The 27,619-nt window shown below is 42.5% G+C and overlaps 1 protein-coding gene across 4 annotated transcripts in view; it reads right to left on the bottom strand.

Moving 5' to 3' along the window:
- LOC115153037 (insulin-degrading enzyme-like) overlaps window positions 1-27,619 on the bottom strand; it is a 53,201-nt gene that overhangs the window by 21,861 nt on the left and 3,721 nt on the right. Inside the window, exons 1-9 of one of the 4 annotated variants that reach the window (XM_029698054.1) lie at window positions 25,355-25,503; window positions 21,929-22,113; window positions 21,299-21,506; window positions 19,980-20,149; window positions 18,613-18,735; window positions 3,524-3,636; window positions 1,861-2,023; window positions 1,594-1,686; window positions 1,354-1,445 (exon numbers count right to left, since the gene is read on the bottom strand). In XM_029698054.1, coding sequence (XP_029553914.1) covers window positions 1,354-1,445; window positions 1,594-1,686; window positions 1,861-2,023; window positions 3,524-3,636; window positions 18,613-18,735; window positions 19,980-20,149; window positions 21,299-21,506; window positions 21,929-22,113; window positions 25,355-25,440 — 1,233 coding nt within the window. In that variant the 5' untranslated portion in view covers window positions 25,441-25,503. Of the gene's footprint in view, window positions 1-1,353; window positions 1,446-1,593; window positions 1,687-1,860; window positions 2,024-3,523; window positions 3,637-3,955; window positions 4,074-18,612; window positions 18,736-19,979; window positions 20,150-21,298; window positions 21,507-21,928; window positions 22,114-25,354; window positions 25,504-27,619 lie in introns of those variants that run through there. The other 3 variants (XM_029698053.1, XM_029698056.1, XM_029698057.1) reach the window with 3 other exon arrangements.

Raw genomic sequence — 27,619 nt, 5'->3', positions numbered from 1 at the left:
AGACAGCTTCAGTGCATTTGGAATGTATTCAGACCTCTTGATTTTTTCCCCCACATTTTGTTTTACATTACAGCCTTATTCTAAAATTGATTAAATTAACTTATTTCCTCAATCTACACACAAAACCCCATAATGACAAAGCAAAAACCATTTAGAAATTTTTGCAAATCTATTAAAATAAAAACCGAAATAACTTATTTACATAAGTATACAGACCCTTTTCTATGATACTCTAAATTGAGCTCAGATGCATCATGTTTCCATTGAACATCCTTGAGATGTTTCTACAACTTCATTGGAGTCCACCTGTCGTAAATTCAATTGATTGGACATGATTTGGAAAGGCACACACCTGTCTATATAAGGTCCCACAGTTGATAGTGCATGTCGGAGCAAAAACCAAGCCATGAGGTCAAATGAATTGTCTTTAGAGCTCAGAGACAGGATTGTGTCGAGGCACAGATCTGGGGAAGGGTACCAAAACATTTCTGCAGCATTGAACGTCCCCAAGAACACAGTGGCCTCCATTATTCTTTCATGGAAGATGTTTGGAACGACCAAAAGCTGGTTGCCCGGCCAAACTGAGCAATCGGGGGAGAAGGGTCTTAGGGAGGTGAACAAGAAACCAATGTTCACTTCCAGAGTTCCTCTGTGGAGATGAGAGAAACTTCCAGAAGGACAACCATCTCGGCAGCACTCCGTAAATCAGGCCTTTATGGTAGAGTGGCCAGACAGAAGCCACTCCTCAGTAAAAGGCACATGACAGCTTGCTTGGAGTTTGCCAAAAGGTACCTAAAGGACTCTCAGACCATGAGAAACAGGATTCTCTAGTCTGATAAAACCTATATTGAACTCTTTGGCCATAAAGCCAAGCGTCACATCTGGAAAAAAACCTGTCACCATCCCTACAGTGAAGCATGGTGGTGGCAGCATCATGCTGTGGGTATGTTTTTCAGCGGCAGGAACTGGGAGACTAGTCAGGATCGAGAGAAAGATGAATGGAGCAAAGTACAAAGAGATCCTTGATGAAAACCTGCTCCAGGACGCTCAGGACCTCAGACTGGGGTGAAGGTTCACCTTCCAACAGGACAACAACCCTAAGCACACAGCCAAGACAACGCAGAAGTGGCTTCGGTCTTTGAATGTCCTTGAGTGGCCCAGCCAGAGCTGTTTTTGCTTTGTCATTATGCGGTAGTGTGTGTAGATTGATAAGGGAATAAAAAAAAAAAATTTTTAGAATAAGGCTATAACATACCAAATGTGGAAAAAGTAAAGGGGTCTGAATACAATGTATAGTGAGTAGACTGAGCTCAGATAGATTAGAAGTGAGTGGTACTACAGTGCAGTATTCACCTTGCACTCCTGGAAGACCCACTCCTGAGGCCCCTCAGTGCGCAGCTTCTGGATGTACTGGAACATGTGGAAGATGATGTCATCCACGTGCACTACAGAAACAAATGACACTTCAGCTCACAGGGTTGAAACAGAAACCACCACACGCAGACAAACACCTGTCTGATTTGAAGGTGTGGGCACATACACCCACAAACAAAATACACAAAACTAAACAATCCCTGAGATCCTAATGCTTACGGAGTCCCTCCTCTGTCAGGTCCACATTGATGATGAAAAACATGAAGCCTTTCGCTCCCTCTTTCTGGCCGCCGACCAGTGTGTTCACCCAGCCTGCACAAGAATAAAGGGCATAGCCACCGCTGTCAATTCAAATATAAACAATTCTACACATATACAGAATGTATTGTCAGTATAAACTCTTAATTTATTACAGCCACAAATATTTCTACCATTCCATCAAGCCCTAAATCTTAACTAAGATTCAATCCCAGCCCTCTGGCCTACCTTTGGATTTGAGCTCAGACAGCAGGCTCCCTGGGCCCTCGTGGCCTATCAGGTGGCCCAGGTAGTGGCCTGGGTTGGACTTGTAGTACTTCTGCAGGTCTGGGATGGGGAACGTCACATACAAGTTCCTAATGTCCTTGATAGGCACCACTTTGTAGAATTGCTGTGGGGGGGGGGATTTAGGAAGGAGATCTTTTAATTGAAGCTATGAAAAGGATCTCAGTGGCACAACTATTCGATGGTAGTATGTACTACGTTGTGCCATACAGTGCATTCGGAGCGTATTCAGAGCCTTTGAATTTTTCCACTTTCTTACATTAGTCTTATTCGCAAAATGGATTGTTTTTCCCCCCCCTCATTAACCTGCACACAATAACCCATAATGACAAAGCAAAGAAAGTTCAGAAATGATTGCAATTCTTTTATTTTTTGAAATCAAGTTGTAGAAACATCTCAAGGATGATCAACGTAAACAGGATGCACCTGAGCTCAATTTCGAGTCTGAATACTTACGTAAATAAGATATGACTTTTATTTGTAATACATTTGCAAATATTTCTACAAACCTGTTTTCACTTCATCATTATGGGGTATTGTGTGTGGATTGATGAGGGGGAAAAAACTATTTAATCCATTTTAGAATAATAAGGCTGTAGCGTAACAAAATGTGGAAAAGGTCAAGGGGTCTGAATAGATTTACAGGCCATTTAAGAAATTTACCAGACTCATATGCATTTGGGGTGTCCACCCACCGTGCTCAGAATGACAGAAATCATATTTAGATTATGGTAATGCTGCATAACAGCACATGCCACTCATGTAATGAAGCAGGCAACAAAGCCAAATATTCTAACATTTGCCAAAATGCAATTTGCTGGAACACACCATTCTCAACAGCGGACCTGATAGTGGTTCCATATATGACAGATGAAAATCTCTGTTCGAAAGAGGGGAAATCTAAAGGTTGCTAATATGACTAGGATTGAGCCTTTGCCTTCTGGACAATGAAAGAAAGTTATGAAAACCATAACGGTGGGTCTATTATATAATTACTCCAGTCTATACAGAAATAAATAAAATCATTCAAAATACTTCACCAGAAAGCCAAATTAGCCAGAGGAATCAATGATCATTAGCTCCTTCCCCCCCAAATTTGTTTTGAATGTTTCTAATCAAAAGCTCCTAAAGTGGTGGGTGACGCGCTTCAATTTTACCAGCTGAGAAATAAAAATAGCAGCTCTTTTTAATCATGCACCAAAACTGTTAACACGTGACTGCATTAAGGATTGTTGCGCAATGAATGGGCTTATCAAAGCATGTTTTACTGCAGCAGCAACCAACAGGAATTTGAGAAATCCCGCTCAAAATCGTCGCTGCGCACGTGACAGCTGTTGAAAAAATGAAGATACATGATGACTAACAAAAATACACAGGCCAATTTAATTCCACAAAATTATACAAATGAACCTGTAGCCCGATAAGCATGACGGTCAAACGATTGGTATTTCCATCAATTACTTAAAAACATTCTGTAATGGAAATGTTGCTCTCCAGATCATTTTGGACAGCAACAGTTTTAAATCGGCTTTACATTTGATGTATTTTTTTGCCAAAAGTCGGCTAACGGAAACTGTGGTGTGTGTGCCCAAACTAAGGCGCTCACCCTGAGGTGCTCCTCCTGGAAGGGGTGCTCAGGGAACTCTGGGATAGGTACATTCTTGTTCTCCACCTCGCCAAACAGCTTGACCACCATGGTGGTGAGCTCATCCAATGACTCTATAAACGAGAAAAAGAAGGGGACAGATTAGTTTAATTTGTTAAAATACACAATCTTCCTGGGTTCAAACTCAAACCATTCAAAATACAAAACACTTAAAAGCACACGTGTTCGCTCTAACATTCTTGATACACTTCCTTTACTGTAGTTGTAATTCAGCATGTAATTACATGTAGATGAGGATGGACTGTTATCATCCTGTAAGTTCGTTCTGAATAATGTACAGCAACAGGGGAGGTCAATAATGCTTAGCAAAATGTGCTGCAAACCAGACACTCAACTATGTAGCTGTGAAAGCCATTAATTATGAGGTCATACCATCATAAACCAGGCTGCCAAGTGGAGCCCATTTCATTTCGCTGTAGAGAACATGGTGTCAGAAGATGCTAAATGTAAACTGGTAATGAATACAGCAGTGACACAGCCTACTGGATCCCCACTGGCTCATTGGATCATGGCTCATCTGTGGACAGAAGTGGAAAGTTGAGCACCAGGGTTATTGAGGAATCATTTACTGGGGCCGGTGGGGAGTATTTAAGGGGAAATAATAGAACATTTGCATATTTCCCTTTCAAGACGATTCAACACGTACTAAACTCAGCAAAAAAAGAAATGTCCCTTTATCAGGACCCTGTTTTTCAAAGAATTCAAAAAAATCCAAATAACTTCACAGATCTTCATTGTAAAGGGTTTAAACTGTTTCCCATGCTTGTTCAATGAACCACAAACGATTAATGAACACGCACTTGTGAAATAGCCGTTAAGACACTAACAGCTTACTCAGGTAGGCAATTAAGGTCACAGTTATGAAAACTTAGGACACTAAAGAGGCCTTTCTACTGACTCTGAAAAACACCAAAAGAAAGAAACCCAGGGTCCCTGTTCATCTGCGTGAACGTGCCTTAGGCATGCTGCAAGGAGGCATGAGGACTGAAGATGTGGCCAGGGCAATAAATTGCAATGTCCGTACTGTGAGACGCCTAAGACAGCGCTACAGGGAGACAGGACGGACAGCTCATCGTCCTCGCAGTGGCAGACCATGTGTAACACCTGCACAGGATCAGTACATCACACCTGCGGGACAGGTACAGGATGGCAACAACAACTGCCCGAGTTACACCAGGAACGCACAATCCTTCCATCAGTGCTTAGCCTGTCCGCAATAGGCTGAGAGAGGCTTGACTGAGGGCTTGTAGCCCTTCTGTTATGCAGGTCCTCACCAGACATCACCGGCAACAACGTCGCCTATGGGCACAAACCCACCGTTGCTGGACCAGACATGACTGGCAAAAAGTGCTCTTCACTGATGAGTCGCGGTTGCGTCTCACCAGGGGTGATGGTTGGATATGCGTTTATCGTCGAAGGAATGAGCGTTACACGGAGGCCTGTACTCTGGAGAGGGATCCATTTGGAGGTGGAGGGTCCGTCATGGTCTGGGGCAGTGTGTTACAGCATCATCGGACTGAGCTTGTTGTCATTTCAGGCAATCTCAACGCTGTACGTTACAGGGAAGACATCCTCCTCCCTCATGTGGTACCCTTCCGGCAGGCTCATCCTGACATGATCCTCCAGCATGACAATGCCACCAGCCATACTGCTCGTTCAGTGCGTGATTTCCTGCAAGACAGGAATGTCAGTGTTCTGCCATGGCCAGCGAAGAGCACGGACCTCAATCCCATTGAGCACGTCTGGGACCTGTTGGATCGGAGGGTGAGGGCTAGGGCCATTCCCCCCAGAAATGTCCAGGAACTTGCAGGTGCCTTGGTGGAATAGTGGGGTAACAGCTCACAGCAAGAACTGCTAAATCTAGTATAGTCCATGAGGAGGAGATGCACTGCAGTACTTAATGCAGCTGGTGGCCACACCAGATACTGACTGTTACTTTTGATTTTGACCCCCCTTTGTTCAGGGACATTCAATTTCTGTTGAACTTGTTCAGTTTATGTCTCAGTTGTTGAATCTTATGTTCATACAACTATTCACAGATGTTAAGTTTTCTGAAAATAAACACAGTTGACAGTGAGAGGATGTTTCTTTTTTTGCTGAGTTTAGATACATGGGCTCCGATACAATTCAAGGAACAATAAGTTTGAAACGATTTGGGGAGATTCTGTTTGATTAAAGGTTCGAATCAATACGATTAGATGCACTAAAACTTGTTGCATAAACACATTCATTTTCCATTCTAAATTAAAATCTGCTGCTGATGGAGCTCATGAGCTGGGCCTCTCGGAGCTGGATCTGTGCGAGCGGACGTGCGAGTGTAAATGACGTACATGGTGTACAGTCCCTTCAGAAAGTATTCATAACCCTTTACTTAGTCCACATTTTGTTGTGTTACAGCCTGGAAAATAATTGTATTTACTTTTTTCGTGTTGACATTTTCCCAATTTATTGAAAATAATCATTTACATAAGAACTCACACCCGAGTCAATACTTTGCACACCTGGATGGCACAATATTTGCACATTATTCAAGCTCTGTCTAGTTGGTAAACGATAGCTAGATAGCCATTTCCATATTTTGCCATAGATTTCAAGCCGATGTGTGTCAAAACTGTAACTAGGCACCTCAAGAACATTCGTGTCGTCTTGGCAAGCAACTCAAGCGTATATTTCGGCCTCGTGTTTTAGGTTATTGTCCTGCTGAAAGGTGAATTCATCTCCCAGTGTGTTAGAAAGCAGACAACCAGGCTTTCCTCTAGGACTTTGCCTGTGCTTAGTTCTATTCTGTTTCATTTTATCTTAAAATATATACACTACCGTTCAAAAGTTTGGGGTCACTTAGAAATGTCCTTGTTTTTGAAAGACAAATGTGCTTTTGGTCCATTAAAATAACATCAAATTGATCAGAAATAATGTAGACATTGTTAATGTTGTAAATTACTTTTTGTAGCTGGAAACAGCAGATTTGTTATGGAATATCTACATAGGAGTACAGAGGCCCATTATCAGTAACCATCACTCGTGTTCCAATTGCATGTTGTGTTACCTAATCCAAGGTTATCATTTTAAAAGGCTAATTGATCATTAGGAAACCCTTTTGCAATTATGTTAGCACAGCTGAAAACTGTTCTAATTAAAGAAGCAATAAAACTAGCCTTCTTTAGACTAGTTGAGAGTCTTCATTTGTGGGTTCGATTACAGACTCAAAATGGCCAGAAACAATATACTTGGTTCTGAAACTCGTCAGTCTATTCTTGTTCAGAGAAATGAAGGCTATTCCATGTGAGAAATTGCCAAGAAACGAAAGATCTCATACAACACGGTGTACTTCTCCCTTCACAGAACAGCGCAAACTGGCTCTAACCAGAATAGAAAGAGGAGTGGGACGCCCCGGTGCCCAACTGAGCAAGAGGACAAGTACATTAGAGTGTCTAGTTTGAGAAACAGACGCCTCACGTCCTCAACTGGCAGCTTCATTAAATAGTACCCGCAAAACAACCGGTCTCAACGTCAATAGTGAAGAGATTCCTTGTCTATGTATAGAGGACAGCAGCCTCTAAGGTACAGGGTTGGGTAACCAGGTGGAAGCCGGCTAGTGATGGCTGTTTAGCAGTCTGATGGCCTTGAGATAGAAGCTGTTTTTCAGTCTCTCGGTCCCAACTTTGATGCACCTGTACTGACCTCGCCTTCTGGATGATAGCGGGGTGAACAGGCAGTGGCTCGGGTGGTTGTTGTCCTTGATGATCTTTTTGGCAGTCCTGTGACATCGGGTGCTATAGGTGTCCTGGATTGTAAGTAGTTTGCCCCCGGTGATGCGTTGGGCAGACCTCACCACCCTCTGGAGAGCCCTGTGGTTTGCGAGCGGTGCAGTTTCCGTACCAAGCGGTGATACAGCATGCCCTCGATGATGCATCTGTAAACGTTTGTGAGGGTCTTAGGGTCCAAGCCAAATTTATTCAGCCTCCTGAGGTTGAAGAGGCTCTGTTGCACCTTCTTCCCCACACTGTCTGTGTGGGTGGACCATTTCAGTTTGTCAGTGATGTCTACGCAGAGGAACTTAAAGCTTTCCACCTTCTGCACTACTGTCCTGTCAATGTGGATAGGGGGCTGCTCCCTCTGCTGTTCCCTGAAGTCCCCGATCAGTTCCTTCATTTTGTTGACGTTGAGTGAGAGGTTGTTTTCCTGGCACCAGTCCGCAAGGGCCCTTACCTCCTCCCTGTAGGCTCTCGTCATTGTCGGTAATCAAGCCCACTACTGTTGCATCGTCTGCAAACTTGATGATTGAGTTGGAGGCGTGCATGGCCACGCAGTCATGGGTGAACAGAGTACAGGAGAGGGCTGAGCACGCACATTTGTGGGGCCCCTGTGTTGAGGATCAGCGAAGTGGAGGTGTTGTTTCCTACCTTCACCACCTTGGGGCGGCCCGTCAGGAAGTCAAAGGCCCAGTAACACAAGGCGTGGTTCAGACCCAGGGCCTCCAGCTTAATGATGAGCTTGGAGGGTACTATGGTGTTGAATGCTGAGCTGTAGTCAATGAACAGCATTCTTACATAGTTATTCCTCTTGTCCAGATGGGATAGGGCAGTGTGCAGTGTGATGGCGATTGCATCGTCTGTGGACCTATTGGGGCGGTAAGCAAATTGAAGTGGGTCTAGGGTATCAGGTAGGGTGGAGGTGATATGATCCTTAACTAGCCTCTCAAAGCACTTCATGATGACAGAAGTGAGTGCTATGGGGCGATAGTCATTTAGTTCAGTTACCTTTGCTTTCTTGGGTACAGGAACAATGGTGGACATCTTGAAGCGAGTGGGGACAGCAGACTGGGATAGAGAGAGATTGAATATCTCCGTTAACACTCCAGCCAGCTGGTCTGCGCATGCTCTGAGGACGCGGCTAGGGATGCCGTCTGGGCCGCCAGCCTTGCGAGGGTTAAAACGTTTAAATGTCTTGATCACGTTGGCCACGGAGAACGAGAGCCCACAGTCCTTTGGTAGCGGGCCGCGTCGGTGGCACTGTGTTATCCTCAAAGTGGGAGAAGGTGTTTAGCTTGTCCGGGAGCAAGATGTCAGTGTCCGCGACGTGGCTGGTTTTCTTTTTGTAATCCATGATTATCTGTAGACCCTGCCACTTGCGTCTCGTGTCTGAGCCGTTGAATTGTGAGAGGGAGTTTCACACTCACTAAACCCTCATCATCGACCAGCTCCCTGCATACCACTTCACAATATCCACTATTACTATGGGCCCTGGTCAAATGTAGGGCCCTACATAGGGAATAGCCCTGGTCAAATGTAATGCCCTACATAGATTTAGATGCACTATTGTAAAGTGGTTGTTCCACTGGATATCATAAGGTGAATGCACCAATTTGTAAGTCGCTCTGGATAAGAGCGTCTGCTAAATGACTTAAATGTAAATGTAAGAGGCGACTCCGGGATGCTGGCCTTCTAGATAGAGTTGCAAAGAAAGCGCTATATCTCAGACTGGCCAATAAAAAGAAAATATTAAGACTGGCAAAATAACACACACACACACACACTGGACAGAGAAAGATTGGAATAAAGTGTTATGGACAGACAAATCCAAGTTTGAGGTGTTCTGATCACAAAGAAGAACATTTGTGAGACGCAGAAAAAATTATAAGATGCTGGAGGAGTGCTTGACGCCAACTGTCAGGCATGGTGGAGGCAATGGGATGGTCTGGGCGTGCTTTGGTGGTGGTAAAGTGTGAGATTTGTACAGGGTAGGGATGCACAATATATATTGGTGAACATATCGGAATTGGCCAATATTAGCTAAAAATGCCAACATCGGTATCGGCCCGACGTCTAGTTTAATGCCAATGTTAAAAACCGATGTCAAAGCTACCGTGCATACCTATATAACGTAGGTGCATGACGCAATGCCGACACGTAAAATGTTGCGCTACACATGCAACACAGCATTCCTAACCTAGCCCACAAAGTCTTTGTGGATATAGCAGTCAACAAGTCAAGCAGTCATTTGAAAAAGTAAAAAAAATTCAGCGAGACAACTCAAAGGCGAAATCCATTAAAGCCAAGCTAATGGAATTCATTGCCCTTGACAATCAACCGTACTCCGTCGTGGGTGATGTTGGCTTTCGCCGACTGGTCGAGCACTGGTACACACTACCAAGTGTGCTATTTTTCAGATGTTGCCCTACCAGAGTTAAATAGTCATAGCGTCACTGCTATTAGCTTCACGACATAAAAACTATGGAACGTCGTTTGGGTCTTTGCGTGTCAAAAAAGATACATTAGCACTGTCAAAGCTGTACAAAAAAAGTCTGCAAACAAGCAAACACCAGCCACGAACGATGCGTTTACAATAAAGCATCATTTGTTCAACCGCAGCTTCTGGGGTAGCTAGCTTCAGCTTGGTACCTAGCTAGCACCAATACAAGCAGCCTGAAAACAATGACCAGTAGAAACTGCAGTCATTTTCATTATTCTTAGCAATGATTCAGGAATCCTTGTGAGTAAGTATTAGTTAGGTTGCCACTTGTTGTTCGCCTACTGAAATTAAACTTCAGTTCATGAAAATAAATAGCTAGCCAACTACTTAACCCCGTTGCCCAAAGCTAACGTTATAAGCAGCCAGTTAGCGTCATCTGGCTCGTGAGGCTTGACCAGCCCGTGTTGTGTGTTGTGAAGCAAGCCACAATAAGGATTAGGCACAATAGTGGAATTTGCAGTTTGCCTTCAAAATAAAAGTATGTCATTGACAGTGATGCAAATGAAAACAAATAGTAGAATTATACCATACTTTTATTTTGAAGGCTAACCGCAAAGTCCACTATTGTGGCTAGCTTCACATAGATGGGTCTGACCATTAATCAAATAAGAACTGTCTTATAAATTAGGGTTATTTTAGATGACACCTAGATGTCGTTTTGCTATGTTTTTGGGGAAGAACATTGTTTGCATCCATGAGCTAAGTAGCTTTTTTTTTATGACCTGCACTGTAGGTGCACGAGACAACTTGACCAGCATCATAGCATACATAGATGAATCGTTGTGACATATGAAATACGAGTGATGGTTATTACAAATTGATTACACTACGTAAAAACGCGTGAAATTATTGTGACGTGCAGTCATATTCAGGTCCTGATTGACGCATTAATTAAATAAGCTTGTTGACCAAAGTGTTATTTGACGTGTATCTTTTTTGACACACAAAGACCCAAACGGCGTTCCATAGAAATCCTGGTTGAGAATGAAACAACTGAACGAAACAGCACAGCAAGTAAGTGAAACAATAGGTTCTGATTATGTTTTACTGGTAATGGGGACATACGTAAATGCCAACAAAATAACTTTTTGGTCAGTGTGGTGTGTGTGTAACCTTTAACATCACTAGGGTAGGGGGCAGCATTCGGAATTTTGGATGAAAAGCGTGCCCAAATTAAACTGCCTGCTACTCAGGCCCAGAAGCTATAATTGGTAGATTTTGAAAGAAAACACAAAAATTTCCAAAACGGTTAAAATAATGTCTGTGAGTATAACAGAACTGATATGGCAGGCGAAAACCTGAGGAAAATTCATCCAGGAAGTACTATTATTTTGAAAGGCTGTTTTTCCAGTGAAAGCCTATCCACCATACAAATGTGGCCAGTCTTTAGGTATTGTTTCAGGCTTTTACTCTGAAAAATAAGGGAGATGCAGCACTTTCAATGAGAGGACAGTGGAAATTTCCAGACATGAAGCATGCGCGTGATCGGGAGCGCATCTTTCTCGTTTCTCCTTTTCTATTGACGAAGCTTTTGTCCGGTTGAAATATTGATTATTTATGACAAAAACAACCTGAGGATTTATTTTAAACATTGTTTGACATGTTTCTACGAACTTTTATTGTACTATTTTGACTTTTCGTCTGGGTGTTGAGAGCGCGCTTTGTGCCTTTGGATTACTGAACTAAACGCACCAACAAAACGGAGGTTTTTGGACATAAAGAGGGACATTATCGAACAAAACAAATATTTGTGTAACATGGAGTCCTGGGAGTGCCACCAGATGAAGATCAAAGGTAAGTGATTCATTTAAAAATCGCCATTTCTGACTTCTATGAGTCCACTCCTTGGCTGGAAAATGTCTGTATGGTGTTTTATGGCTAGGCGCTGTCCTAACAATCGCATGGTGTGCTTTCGCCGTAAAGCCTTTTTGAAATCGGACACTGTGGTTGGATTAACAAGAACTTTCTTTAAAATGGTGTATAATACTTGTATGTTTGAGGAATTTTAATTATGGGATTTCTGTTTGAATTTGGCGCCCTACAATTTCACTGGCTGTTGTCGAGATGGGACGCTAGCGTCCCAATGATACCAGAGAGGTTAACTAGGCAAGTCAGTTAAGAACAAATTCTTATTTACAATGACGGCCTAGGAACACTGCCTTGTTCAGGTGCAGAACGGAAGATTTTTACCTTGTCAGGGATTTGATCTAGCAACCTTTTGGTTACTGGCCCAACACTCTTACCACTAGGCTACCTGCCACCCCGAAATGGTACTCAGTGATGTGTTTGCCCCAAACATAACGTTCATTACTTGACCACATTCTTTGCAGTTTTACTTTAGTGCCTTATTGTTTAAGAATGCATGTCTTGTATATTTTTATAATACATTTGCAAAAATACCTAAAAACCAGTTTTCACTTTGTCATTATGGGGTAGTATGTGTAGAATGTTGAGGAAAACATTGAATGTGAAAAAAGGGAAGGGGTCTGAATACTTTCCAAATGCATAACTACCAGCAAAACTACTGCTGATGGTGAACCTGAACAATCCAAATAAAATCTAATGTAAGCCCCGATCAGCATATCGCTTACCTATATCCAGATGAGGGTTGTGTCTCCTGAGGTAGCCAAGGCTACTTATATTCCAGTAAAACACCATTTTCAACAGCACATTTGATCAAAATAAACTAGCAAACTACATGGTTGTAACTCAGCTAATAAAGCTTAATATTGTGCTAAACTAGAACAGTCTCAGTAAGCAAAATCACACAGAAGTCTAAAATACACATTTTCCAAAGGTTCTGAATTAAAGGTGAAAAGACAATTTATAGACTGTTTGAATCAAATAAAGGACGGTCCTGACCAGAACAAATATGTCGATGATTGGTTCAGATTTGGTCGGGACCACAAATTATACAGTACCAGTCAAAAGTTTGGACACACCGACTCATTCCAGGGTTCTTCTTTCCTTTTTACAATTTTCTACATTGTAGAATAGACATCAAAACTATAAAACATATATGGAATCATGTATTAACCAAAAAATGTGTTAAACAAATCAAAATATATTTTATATTTGAGATTCTTCAAAGTAGCCACCCTTTGCATTGATAGCTTTGCACACTCTTGGCATTCAACCAGCTTCATGAGGTAGTCACTGGAATGCATTTCAATTACCAGGTGTGCCTTGTTAAAAGTTAATTTGTGGAATTATTTCCCCTTCTTAATGCGTTTGAGCCAATCAGTTGTGTTGTGACAAGGTAGGGATGGTATACAGAAGATAGCCTTATTTGGTAAAAGACCAAGTCCAGAACAGCTTAAATAAGCATAAAGAAAACAACAGTCCATCATCACTTTAAGACATAAAAAGGTCAGTCAATCCAGAAAATGTATTTAAGTGCAGTCGCAAAAACTATCAAGCGCAATGATGAAACGGCTCATGAGGACCGCCACAGGAAAGGAAGACCCAGAGTAACCTTTACTGCAGAGGATAAGTTCATTAGTTACCAGCCTCAGAAATTGCAGCCCAAATAAATGCTTCAGAGTTCAAGTAACAGACACATCTCAACATCAACTGTTCAGAGGAGACTACGTGAATCAGGCCTTCATGGTCAAATGCTGCAAAGAACCCACTACTAAAGGACACCAATAAGAAGACTTGCTTGGGCTAAGAAACACGAGCAATGAACATTAGACTGGTGGAAATCTGTCATTTGGTCTGATGAGGCCAACATTTGTATTTTTTGTTCCAACCACCGTGTCTTTGTGAGACGCAGAGTAGGTGAACGGATGATCTCCGCATGTGTGGTTCCCACAGTGAAGCATGGAGGAGGTGTGATGGTGTTTTGCTGGTGACACTGTCGGTTATTTATTTAGTATTCAACGGAATACTTAACCAGCACGGCTACCACTCGGGTTGCAGAAGGTTGGAAACTTTCTGGAAAATTTACCTGGAATTTCAACCCTCTGCATGCACAGCGCATTATTCCATCACGTGCAATGCACTCTTCCATCACATGTACAGCTGATTCTCAAGATCTTACACACTAATGAGATGCTATTGAGCCCACACTACTACACTGTCTGAGCCAAAGACTACATGCTTTCTGGTAAGTTTTGATTACAATACTGGGTTGGGTGAATTTATTTTGTATGACATACATGGTGTTTTGTTAACTAGTAAATTGTAGCCTACAGCAAAGTGTGTTTAAATCATTTCTAACTTGTTAACAATTTCTGATAGTTAGTTTTTGCTACCATGTGGGTTTTCGCTTGCTTGAGCCTGCTAACTGAGGAGTGTTAATTCACCTGTTTCCATACATTTTAAAACATTTATCTTACAAAGGAGTTGTTTAATCTAACTGCTTAACTATTTATCTGTACATGGAATTTTATGTTGTTTTTCTTACAAATGTTTTCTTAATCTTTACAGGAAAATGCCACGGGCACTATCTGATGTGTGGAGATATTTCACTGCAGCTAATGTAGAAGGAAAAGCTGTGTACATTTGCAAATACTGTGCCAAATCATATGTGAAGACCCAGAATCATCTGGCCAAGTGCATAAAGTTCTCTCAGCACTCACAACAAACAACCTGACAAAAGTTCCTCTACTTCTATTCAAATTATGAATCAGACACCTTATCGATAGCAACAACTCATGGTCCTCCTGAAATCAGAAGTTTTTTTTACTCAATGGAGGAAAGTAGTCAGAGAAATGCTGATGAATGTCTTGCTGGAGCTGTGTATGCAACTGGTTCACCTCTGATGCTCCCAGGCAATGTGTATTGGAAGATATTTCTGAATGTTCTTTGCCCAGCATACACCCCTCCAACCAGACATGCTTTATCTACTCATTGGCTGGATGCAGAGTTCAAGTGGAGGTTAAGCAAATCATAGAGAAAGCAGACTGTATTGCAATCATCTCTGATGGGTGGTCGAATGTTTGTGGACAAGGAATAATTAACTACATCATCGCCACCCCTCAAACCAGTATTCTACAAGAGCACGGACACAAAGGACAATAGACACACCAGTCTACATTGCAGATGAGCTGAAGGCAGTCAATGACCTTGGACCACAGAAGGTATTTGCACTGGTGACAGACATTGCTGCAAACATGAAGGCTGCTTGGTCTAAAGTGGAGGAGTCCTACCCATTGGCTGTGCTGCTCATGCATTGAATCTGCTCCTCAAGCACGCCATGGCACTGAAAACAATGCATACACGCTACAAGAGAGCCAATGAAATGGTTAGGTATGTGAAAGGTCATCAAGTTATAGCAGCAATCTACCTCACCATTGACGATGCCCAGCAACACCCGTTGGGGTAGTGTGGTCATCAAGTTTGACAGTCTCCTGGAGGGGAAGGAGTCGCTCCAAGAAATGGCCATATCACAGTCTGACGATATGGACAGCGCCATCAAAAGGATCCTCCTGGATGATGTATTTTGGGAGAGAGTGGTAAGCAGCCTGAAACCTATAGCAGTAGCCATTGCACAGATTGAGGGAGACAATGCCATCCTGTCTGATGTTCAGACTCTGCTTGCAGATGTAAGATAAGAATCTGTACTGCCCTGCCCACTTCACTGTCACTCCAAGCAGAGGAAACTGCAGTTCTGAAATACATCAAAAAGCGTGAAGACTTCTGCCTGAAGCCCATACACGTCACATCGCACATGTTGGACCCCAAGTATGATGGCAAGAGCATCCTGTCTAGTACAGAGATCAACAAGGCCTATGGTGTCATCACTACCGTGTCTCACCACCTTGGCCTGGATGAGGGCAAGGTTCTTGGCAGCCTGGCGAAGTACACTTCCATGCAAGGGCTTTGGGATGGAGATGCAATATGGCAGTCGTGCCAACATATCTAATCAGCCACCTGGTGGAAGGGACTTTTTGGATTTGAGGCTCATCATCCCCCAAATCCCACCAACATCAGCCACCTCAAAGCGCAACTGGTCCTTGTTTGGGAACACACACAAACCATAGCACGCAACAAGCTGACCAATACAAGGGTTGAAAAATTGGTGGCCATCCAGGCAAAATTGAGGCTTTTTGAGCCAATAAGCCATCCGCAAGGTTGGAAAGTGACAGTGAAGATGAGGCCTCAGTCTGATGTTCAAGAGGTGGACATTGAGGAGGTCCAGGGAGAAGACATGGAAGCCTGAGAGGAAGACAACCAAAGCTTTAGTTTCTAGACTATCATTTTACAGATGTATGTTGAAAACGTTTAAGGGAGATGTGATGGATCATTGGGGATCATTCAATATTCCCTTTCTTTTGTTGTTCAGTGAAATCATACCATGTGAAGAGTCAACTAATTTAAATAAAATTCAAGTCGTAACTTAAGCAATTTTTTACTTCTATTGGATGTATTTAATCTATTGCAATTATGTCTACTTATAAGGTAAAAGGTTTAAGTTTGTCTCCATATGATATGGTAAATACATCCAATGCAAAAAAAATCTACATTTAAATGGTATTAATATTAATTTGCATATATTTCCATTAATTCCCATGGAAAGTTTCCACCTCTGAATATTCCCCAAAATGTGCAACCCTAGCTACCACAGCATTCTGCACCGACACGCCATCCCATCTTGTTTGCACTTAGCGGGACTATCATTTGTTTTTCAACAGGACAATGACCCAACACACCTCCAGGCTGTGTAAGGGATATTTGACCAAGAAGGAGAGCTGCCTCAGATGACCTGGCATCCACAATCACCCAACCTCAAACCAATTGAGATGGTTTGGGATAAGTTGGACGCAGAGTGAAGGAAAAGCAGCCAACAAGTGCTCAGCATATGTGGGAACTCCTTCAAGACTGTTGGAAAAGCATTCGTTAAAGCTGGTTGAGAGAATTCCAAGAGTGTGCAAAGCTGTCAAGGCAAAGGGTGGCTACTTTGAAGAATATAAAATATATTTTGATTTGTTTAACACTTATTTTGGTTACTACATGATTCCCTATGTATTACTTCAGTTGTGATGTCTTCACTATTATTCTACAATGTAGAAAACAGTAAAAATAAAGAAAAACCCTTGAATGAGTAGGTTTGTGCAAACTTTTGACTGGTAATGTATGTCCGAGAACATAGAAATCAAGGCTGGGCCAGACCAAATTTATCCATGTGTTAGGCCCATCCATCATTTCTAAAACAGTCATTGACTTGATTAGTCCGGATTCCTGTGACTAATCAATTTGGCTATTTAAGCTCAATATCAGCTACAAAACTTTCAGGAGTTATCCTGAGCCTATTTGCAATATGTTGAAACAGCGGGCAATGCATACGTTTTTTCTTTTTTGCTATGATCAGCTCATCAACAACTGATGGATGCAAACTTGAAACTACTCATCATGACAATTTAGCCCATGGGGTGAAACTCCTGGACAGCAGTAGTGAGTAGCCTGATTATCCATTCCATATTGTCCATTTTACTTTTTAGGATAGGTTTGTTAACATTAACATGTCAGCATAATTTTTATTTGATTGGGCACCATTTAGGTTAGGCTATTTAATTGGAGAAACGTGCATGATCTAAAAAGTGTCCGTCTCATTACATTGTCATACATTTTATATCCAGCCTGTAGGCTACAGAAAAGGTCACATACCCTTCCTACCATATAGTCTACTATACCTGCTACATTATTTATGTTAGATAATTTTTGGGACGGAACGTTGGAGAGGTGCGCTGGAAATGGACCAGCAAAATATTTTGCTTCCCTGCACTGCTTATCACAGAGCGGCATCAGCGCTCACCTAAAAAGCCCATATGCCACTGGTTGAGAGAAATTGTCATTGTTTTTGGGCAGAATTATGTGAGGTTTGATGTGTTGTTGGGGGTGCTGTATTGGTCAGATTAGCTAAAAAAAATGCTGCCCTCTTCAATCTGCCACCATAGGGGGCCGACCTAATACTGCCTAATGAACGAGCCGGCCTTGCCTGATTTAGCAGACCAATAGCCTTCTGCAGCAGCTCTGGGAAGAAAAAAAATCTCACAAAATTAGTGCACTGGGCCTTTACTACTCCTGTATTAGTAGACTGATACAGCCAATGGCAACGCGGGGAGAAATGTCGTCCCCCCCAGACCAGAATTCCCAGCACCCCTACCCCTAAACATCTTCCTGCGGCTATGGCGCAAGCCAATTAACAAACATTTGAATCCTGAAGGTGACAATGCAGATGTGCCAGATCAAGAATGGGCCTACCCCTCGTTTGTCAGCATGCCTGGGGTTGTTAGGCATACAAAAGAAATTGTAGATCTATGACTTAACATAATTACATGCTTAGTTCGACACTGAATGAGAGGACGCCGTTGTCACATAATATAAAAAGGTAATTTCAGGTGGTAGAAAGAATGTAATTTGAGCAACAATGAAGTTAACTGGCAATTCCTAACGTTTTAATCAATTTACTGACCGATGCATGCTACATTTGGATTGGTTTGGGGTCCAACAGACCAGTGTGTATTCGTGAATCGTTACATCCCTAGGAAATAACTGCAACTGTAAAGGACTATTCCAGTCTAGGAGATGGGGGATGGGGGGGACGACGACTGCGCAAACAGATGACTGCAGGACTTGACTTGAGTGTTATGTGGGCTCAGTTCTAGATTGTTACAGAAGAGGAGTGTTCAGAAAAAGCACTTTCTACTTGATCTTAGATCTGTACAGCTGACAGGTTATTTCATCTGCCTCTTAACCAGTCTAAGATCACTGATCCAAGCAGCAACGCTCTCTTACAGATGTGGACGTTTGCACATACGACACTCACTTACCTCTCCCCAGCACACACAGTCCCATGAGGTTGGAGGAGTAGTAGGTGGAGTGGAATTTCAAGAGTTCCTGGCGGATGTCGATCCCATCCTTTGATGGCCTGGTCTCCAGAGTCAACTTGTTACCTGAAAAATCAATCAGATATAATACTTACCCAGCTAGTCAACAAAATGTACATCAGCAAGGAATGTTTTTGTAATATACAGTGCAGTGAGTGCTTGACCTTATTGGACAAACAAATATAATCTGTATCATATGATGCGTTGGAGGAAAAACAACTCCCTGTCACAGATCCAAAACAGTCACCATCAAAGACTTCATGAAACAGTATACAGTGGGAGGGAGAATACATCCACTTATAAAAGGGCAACAAGCTTGTTCCAAGAAAACCAATGTGTGAACAAAATGAATCCCCACAGTGATGCGATTACAATTCTGATTAAGGCCACCAGTGACAGACTGACCACTTTTGTCCTCTATGGGCTAGCGCTTTGCTAATTAGCCTACACAACCAGAGCCTAAACCTAGCCCTTTCTCTGTGGCAGGCTAGCTGGTGGGCATTTCCCTCTACTAAAACAAATAACAGAGACACACCACATTTACAACATCTGGAGAGATGTAAATAGTTCAAAAGGGAAGTTCAACACTTTATAACCTAATTATTAATTATCGCCAGACCCATAATGTCTACATCTGAATATTAATGTGTGGTTAAGTGTCCCTTTAAGCATTTCTAAGAATGTTATGTTTTTGTGGAGGATGTCTCCAACACTCGTTCATTAATGAGTGTTCCGGCTGAGCTGATCCTGTTTCTATTATTAGACGAAAATCAAGCTTATATAACTAAACGCTGCCACCAGCTGGCTCTCCTGGGCTGGGAGTCCAATCGCAAGAGAACACAATTAAGGAGGAGAGAATGAGTCAGCACATTCCAAAACAAAAGGCTGAGAAGAATTTAGGGGTTTTATATGCGATGTTCATAACGGCACACTGTAGCAAAATGTTTTGTAACAGAAAAGGAAACTGAAGTCCTGGTAGTTACTCCTGTTTCAGTCCATTGTCTTCCGCAGGGCTCCACGCTGCCCCCTTTTTTTTTTACAAGTAAAAAAATGTATGCGCACACAAAGAAATTTAGGAGCACAATGAACAATATTTGGGTAATAAAGCTAGAATCATGCATTTTTCTGGGCATACTGGTGCTCCCAAATTAAAATTCCAGGTCGCACAGCAAAATATTAAGCTCATATGCGAGTAAAATGGTCGCACTGTAGAGCCCTGTTCTGTTTGGTGCCTAATGAACATGACTGTGGATACATGCTGGGTTATGTTGAATCCGTCTATAGTACGCGAGGTGTCATGGGGTTTTTACCGGTCCCAAATTTGCTGAATGGGTGGTTGGGGTTGCCAGTGGCCTTCTCCAGCTGGAACAGCCTCCAGGCATCATTCATCAGGTTCTTCTCGTGCTCAGAGTCCACAGCGTTCACCTCACGGTCCTTACAGCTCTCGTCAAACAACGGGCACAGGAAGAACTGAGCAAACCTAGACACAAAGGACAAGACATTCATTTAACAAGTTAACATACATAGGCAAAAACAGCAGATTAGGCTACCTAGATAAAAACAAGGGCTGTTGGATGATTTTGGTTTTTAAATTAACTTGCGTGTCCTGGTGAAGGCCTACAGGAACATCAGTGAGGATTAAGCAAATGGTGGGTTAGGGGTGTGTGCCATTTCTTTTTCCAGGCCAGTGGTTAATAACTGCAGTAACATGTGGAAAAGTCCACGTTCTGAATTCAGAGGTGTACTTTTCTCAACTGTAGGCTGTTCGTCAGCAGACTCAATAAACTGCAGTGACATTTCACAGACCTGTATGCAAAGCTATTTGAATGGCCCTAAGGACGAGCAACTGCCATGCAAAACAAAACCACCGCAATTAAGTGAATTGGCGAAAGTAAATGCCCTGTACAGCTAGGCAGCTACAGACTGTCAACATAGCTGGAAGATACAGAAATCTGAGATGTCATAAGCAAGCTCTATATTCAAGTGGCCCTGGCCTATACACCTGTAATTACTATTCAGGTAGCCCTATACACCCATTATCAACCACCCTCCTTCGATTGGAACACTATTTAACTAGACAAGTCAGTTAAGAACAAATTATTATTTACAATAACGGCCAAACCCGGACGCTGGGCCAATTGTGCGCCGCCCTATGGGACCCCCAATCATGGCCGGTTGTGATACAGCCTGGAATCGAACCAGGGTGTCTGTAGTAACACCTCTAGCACTGCCTTAGACCGCTGCGCCACTCGGGAGCCCCAAAACTGTATGAAGGTTGATGATATGGATTTAAAAATGGCTTCCAAAAACCAGGTCACAGATTCCAGTGTAACATTACTTTTTGTTCATGAGTGTTTGAAAAGCTTATCAATAGTTAAAATATTGACCTGCATTGGTGTCCAGATGGTGTTCACACGCCTAATCGAATCAGTGGCACACCCAAAGCCGTGAAGTAAAATGTGAGAATTTCTACCACGACATAACCAGGGTCATATTCAAAAAGCACCAAACGGAAGAAAATAAACTGAAACAGGGCGGGGCTACCTGAACTTGTCCAATAAGAAACGCTTGTTTTGCAAAAAAGTTAAACTATGTGCCTTATTGAACATGACCCTGTTGGTTCACCCACCTGTCCAATGCTCCCTCCAGGTGTTCGTGGGATACGTCAAAGTAGTAGTTGGTGTGCTCTCCGCTAGTGAAAGCATTGGAGCTGCCAGCATGCTCACTGAGAAACTGGCTGTACTCATTCTCCTTGGGGTACTTCTCTGTGCCCAAGAACAGCATGTGTTCGCAGAAGTGGGCAATGCCTGATATGTTCCCTGGGTCTGACAAAGAACCTGGTAGACATAAGAGTCGAACACAGTTAATCTACACGTTGCTTCGCTTTCACACAATTCTGCACTTAAAGTAAAACAAAGTAAATTATGTTTAGATGCTGCCAGCCATAACATTGGAGAGGTGGTTCAAACCCTGAAACAATAAGGGATAAAAACAGAAGCAGAAGAAAGAGTGTGATAAAGGATCCTCTTCAATGTAGTCCCATGGGAGATAAACTAGGGAGTGAAAAAGAGAAATGGCAGCATAATTTACAGGAATAGTGGAGAAAGTGAATGGGGGTTTGAAACAAAGAAATAAAAGATACAGATAATGATGCTACAGGATGAGGAGATCGGTGGAGACACCAGGGGGGTCTCTGGATTGAGAATGGGTCTTGGAGGCTGCCTCGGGCCTAGATAAGTGGAGTGGGTGAATACTCTACCGATGTTGACGTCCAGCCCTGCTGAGGACTTGTCAGTGGTGGGATCACTGATGAGCACGGCCTTCAGGCCATTGTTAAACTCCAGGCCCCTGTAGACCCGCTTGTCTTCTGGAGAGCGGACGATCTCACTGACCACCCTCTTCACAGCCGGGTCTGTCATTCTGAGGGGCAGAGACAACACAAGCCTGTAGAGCACAGGAAAGAATGTTGTTATTTTAAGCACTATATTCTCAATTGATTGGACAAGCAATTTACAGATTGATGGTCATTACAATGATTGATTTTAACATGTAGGGGGAATGTAGTGGAGAGAATTCTGAATGACGCAAGGTAGACAGACTACTCAAACGTAAGTACCATATTTAGACCTCGAGCAGACTCCAGCATTCAGTCAACAGAACAACAGCGGACCAATACTATGCTAACAAGCATATGCAAGTGATTTTAGCAAATAAATACATTCACATACAGTGCCTTTGGAAAGTATTCAGGTGCCTTGACTTTTTCCACAGCCTTATTCTAAAATTGAGTAAAAAAAAAAAAAAATGTAAAAAAAATTGTCCCTCAATCTACACACAATACTCCATAATGAAAAAGAAAAACAAGTTTGTAGAAAGTTGCTAATTTATACATGTAAAAAAAAAAAAATAATGGAAATATCACATTCATATAAGTATTCAGATCCTTTACTCAGTACTTTGTTGAAGCACCTTTGGCAGCGATTGCAGCATTTAGTCTTATTGGGTATGACGCTACAAGCTTGCCACACCTGTATTTTGGGAGCTTCTCCCATTCTTCTTTGCAGATCCTCTCAAGCTCTGTCAGCTTTCCAAATACACCACCATTCAAAAGTTTGTGGTCACTTAGAAATGTCCTTGTTTTTTAAAGAAAGGCACATTTTGTCCATTTAAACATCAAATTGATCATAAATACAGTGGACATTGTTAATGTTGTAAATTACTATGGTAGCTGGAAACACCAGTCTCAACGTCAACAGTGAAGAGGTGACACCGGGAAGCTGGCCTACTAGGCAGAGTTGCAAAGAGAAAGTCATATCTCAGACTGGCCAATAAAAAGAAAAGATTAAGATGGGCAAAAAAAACAGACAGTGGACAGAGGACCTGCCTAGAAGGCCAGCATCCCGGAGTCGCCTCTTCACTGTTGACATGGAGACTAGTGTTATGCGGGTACTATTTAATGAAGCTGCCAGTTGAGGACGTGAGGCGTCTGTTTCTCAAACTAGACACTAACGTACCTGTCCTCTTGCTCAGTTGGGCACCGGGGCCTCCCACTTTTTCTATTCTGGTTAGGGCCAGTTCGCGCTGTTCTGTGAAGGGAGTAGTACACAGCGTTGTACGAGATCTGCAGTTTCTTGGCAATTTCTCACATGGAATAGCCTTAATTTCTCAGAAAGAGAATAGACTGAGTTTCAGAAAAAAATTTCTTTGTTTCTGGCCATTTTCAGCCTGTAATCGAACCCACATGATGGTGCTCCAGATACTCAACTAGTCTAAAGAAGGCCAGTTTTATTGCTTCTCTAAAATCAGAACAACAGTTTTCAGCTGTGCTAAGATAATTGCAAAAAGGTTTTCTAATGATCAATTAGCTTTTTAAAGTGATAGATTAGCTAACAACGTGCCAATGGAACACAGGAGTGATGGTTGCTGATAATGGGCCTCTGTATGCCTATGTAGATATTCCATTTAAAAATCAGCCGTTTCCAGATACAATAGTAATTTATAACATTAACAATGTCTACACTGTATTTCTGATAAATTTGATGTTATTTTAAATGGAAAAAGAAATCTTGTTTTTGGAAGAATTTAAGTGACCACAAACTTTTGAACGGTAGTGTATTTATTTCTAGTTTACCTTTATTTAACTAGGCAAGTCAGTTAAGAACAAATTCTTATTTACAATAACGGCCTACACCGGCCAAACCCGGACGAAGCTGGGCCAATTGTGCGCCGCCCTATGGGACTCCCAATCACAGCCGGTACAGCTATTTTCAGGTCTCTCCTGAGACGTTCGATCTGGTTCAAGTCCAGGCTCTGGCCGGGCCACTCAAGGACATTCAGACTTGTCCCGAAGCCACTCCTATGTTGTCTTGGCTGTGTGCTTAGGCTCGTTGTCCCGTTCGCCCCAGTCTGAGATCCTGAGCAGTTTTAAATCAAGGATCTCTGTGTTTTGCTCTGTTCATCTTTGCCTCGATCCTGACTAGTCTCCTAGTCGCTGAAAAACAAACCCCACAGCATAATGCTGCCACCACCACCACCACACTTCACCATAGGGATGGTGCCAGGTTTCCTCCAGATGTCACGCTTGGCAATCAGACCAAGGAGTTCAATCTTGGTTTCATCAGACCAGAGAATATTGTATCTCATGGTCTGAGAGTCTTTAGGTGTGTCTTTTGACAAACTCCAAGCAGGTGATCACGTGCCTTTTACTGAGGAGTAGCTTCTGTCTAGCCACTCTACCATAAAGGCCTGATTGGTGTAGTGCTGCAGAGATGTTTTTTTTAAATTTAACTAGGAAAGTAAGTTAAGAAATTCTTATTTACAATGACATCCTTCTGGAAGATTCTCCCACCTCCACAAAGGAACTCTAGAGCTCTGTCAGAGTGACCATTGGGTTCTTGTTCAGTTGCACACTATTGCCGTGGACCAGCTCGTACATAAAACATCCTTCATTCAGGCTGCAAATGCATCATTTTCCTCCTTACCTAGCATTAATGGCGTGCCGAATGTAGGATGCTATATCCCACGGAGGACACGAGTGTGTTACGGGCTGGGCACTCAAGCCTAGACAGTGCAGATCTAGCGCCCACTATCGGCTGCCGGCTACAGCTGGAACAGTAATACTAGTCTGTCTAGGGCTAGGCGATATTTTGCATTGATAGCTACATGTTTCCAACTAGCTACAAAACAATATTTTTTTTCTCCGAATATACCCTTTAAAATGTATTCACAGTATGACAGTGTATTTCTACTAGGCTGGTTTAAGATTTGCAAGTTAACTACCCGCACTGTGATAGCCGGAAACCGCCATCGATTAGCTGGCTAACCTCATTAACGTTAGCTGGCTAGTCTGCCCTGAGTCCTAGCTAGCTAAATTAGCTATATTTAGCGTGTAGTTGGTGCCAGGTGCATCCGGCAGCTAGCTAGACTAGCTGGTTTCAAATCAAGTGCATAACTATACGTGTCCTTGGTTAGCTAGCTAGCTAGCTAGCTAGCTAGCTATCAAAGTTGATATGCTACTTGTATACGTAGCTAGCTGTGAATGCTTTTCTGCTGATGCTTAGTTAGTCAGCCCTTCAGCTAGCTAACTAGGGTCATTCTGTAACGTTTCAGCTACCGTTATCTGGTAAATATTTGTTCATTACATGCGGGTTTTTGAAGTGGATAGTATCTGACATTTAACACTCACCTAACACTTTGACAAAAGTACAAACTATTCCCCGCAATCAGACGGTGTCTCCTAAACTGTGCCAGTCGGCTAAAACATTGCAGCATACTTCGGATAGACAAGTCAGAGAAACCTTCGATCTTTACGGCGCCATATTGTAATAGACAAATGCAATCAACGCCAGAGAGTCACGTAATCGATCATGAATTATGTGATTTATTTGATGTCAGGGGTATTTACTAAAATAAAATACTATTATTTTAAACTAACAACATATAAAACATGTGGACAAGTATGGTTTTGATTGATGTGCCATGTTTAGATCAGAAAGTCGATTAATCAGCCTGTTTGGATCAAGCCACTCCTTTCCTAGCTACTGCCGAGTCCCCCAGCCATGTTCGAGAGGCTCAAAACCGTAATGTATCATGGGTAATTGATCTACAAATAATAATGAGTAGTTAATTTATAATGCAAGGTTTTTGTAGATCAGTCAGTCGGCAGGCTCATGCACTGTCGAACAAGCTCCCTAACAACTGAATGTTCCGGTTGAAGGAGACTATGTCTAGACCTATAGAGAAATACTTTTTCACGAGTATAAAACACCTCCGTTCAGCCAGCAAGAACAAGACCTACACTATATACAAAAGTATGTGGACACCACTTCAAATGAATGGATTCAGCCATACAGGTGTATAAAATCAAGCGCACAGCCAGGAAGAGCTCAGTGACTTTCAACGTGGCACTGTCATAGGATGCCAACGTTCCACAAGTCAGTTAGTCAAATGTCTGCCCTGGTCAACAAAATGCTGTTATTGTGAAGTGGAAACATCTAAGAGCAACAATGGCTTAGACGTGAAGCAAACACATGCTCACAGAACGGGATTGCCAAAGTGCGTAAAAATGGTCTGTCCTCAGTTGCAACAATCCATCTGAGTTCCAAACCCCCTCTAGAAGCAACGTCAGCACAAGAACTGTTTGTCAGGATCTTCATGAAATGGGTTTCCATGGCCAAACAGCCACACACAAGCCTAAGAACACCTTTTGCAATGCCAAGTGTCGGCTGGAGTGGTGTAAAGCTTGCTGCCATTGGACTCTAGAGCAGTGGAAACTCGTTCTCTGGAGTGATATCACCATCTGGTAGTCCAACGGACAAAACCGGGTTTTGGCAGATGCCAGGAGAACGCTACCTGCCCCAATGCATAGTGCCAACTGTAAAGTTTGGTGGAGGAATAATGGTCTGGGGCTGTTTTTCATGGTTCGGGCTAGGTCCCTTAATTCCAGTGAAGGAAAATGTTAACGCTACAGCATAAAATGACATTCTAGACGATCCTGTGCATCCAACTTTGTGACAACAGTTTGGGGAAGGCCCTTTTCTGTTATAGCATGACAATGACCCCGTGCACAAAGCAAGGTCCATACAGAAATGGTTTGTCAAGATCGGTGTGGAAGAACTTGACTGGTCTACAGAGAGCCCTGACCTCAAGCCCATCGAACACCTTTGTGGTATATTGGAACGCCGGCTCCAAGCCAGGCCTAATCGCCCAACATCAGTGCCCGACCTCATTAATGCTCTTGTGGCTGAATGGAGTCCCCGCAGCAATGGACCAACATCTAGTTACAGCAGCAAAGGGGGGACCAGCTCCATATTAATGCCCATGATTTTTAAATGAGATGTTCGACAAGCACATACTTTTAGTAATGTATAACAGTTCAGAACCACAGCAGGTAGCAGAAAAGTATGATCTTATTTCAATAATAATCCTGCAAAAAAACTCAATTAGAAACAACAAACTTCAAATTAAAATATTTATTTTGAACTGTTACATGTTGGCTCAAAGTTCTACAGCAAAGGGGGACCAACTCCATATTAATGCCCATGATTTTGGAATGAGATGTTCGACGAGGAGGTGTCCACATATGTTTGGTCATTTAGTGTAGAAAGAATAACAGATGAGCAGCAACGCACCTCTCGATGTAAACTCTGTGGATTTGGAAAGCTGAAGTTCTCCTGAGTAGAAAATACCCACCTTTTACAGCGACACAACGTACAGATCATTTTCTATGGTACAATATGCAATATGAAAACAACTATTGGATTTAAGTTGATGAGTCACTCTATAAGGGTCGCCAAATGAGCAGCGACACTCCTCTGGGTGTAAACTCTGGATTTGGAAACTAGAACTACTCCTGAGCAGTAGCGGTACATGGGTAAAAATCAGAGGAAGCCAAGCAAAGCCAGTAAAAAAATCCTTATTACAAACTATGTTGTCATAATTGCGTTGTTTG

Source organism: Salmo trutta, chromosome 18 (genome assembly GCF_901001165.1).
Source record: "Salmo trutta chromosome 18, fSalTru1.1, whole genome shotgun sequence".
Lineage (NCBI taxonomy): Eukaryota > Metazoa > Chordata > Actinopteri > Salmoniformes > Salmonidae > Salmo > Salmo trutta.
This window is presented reverse-complemented; position numbering and strand designations above follow the sequence as displayed.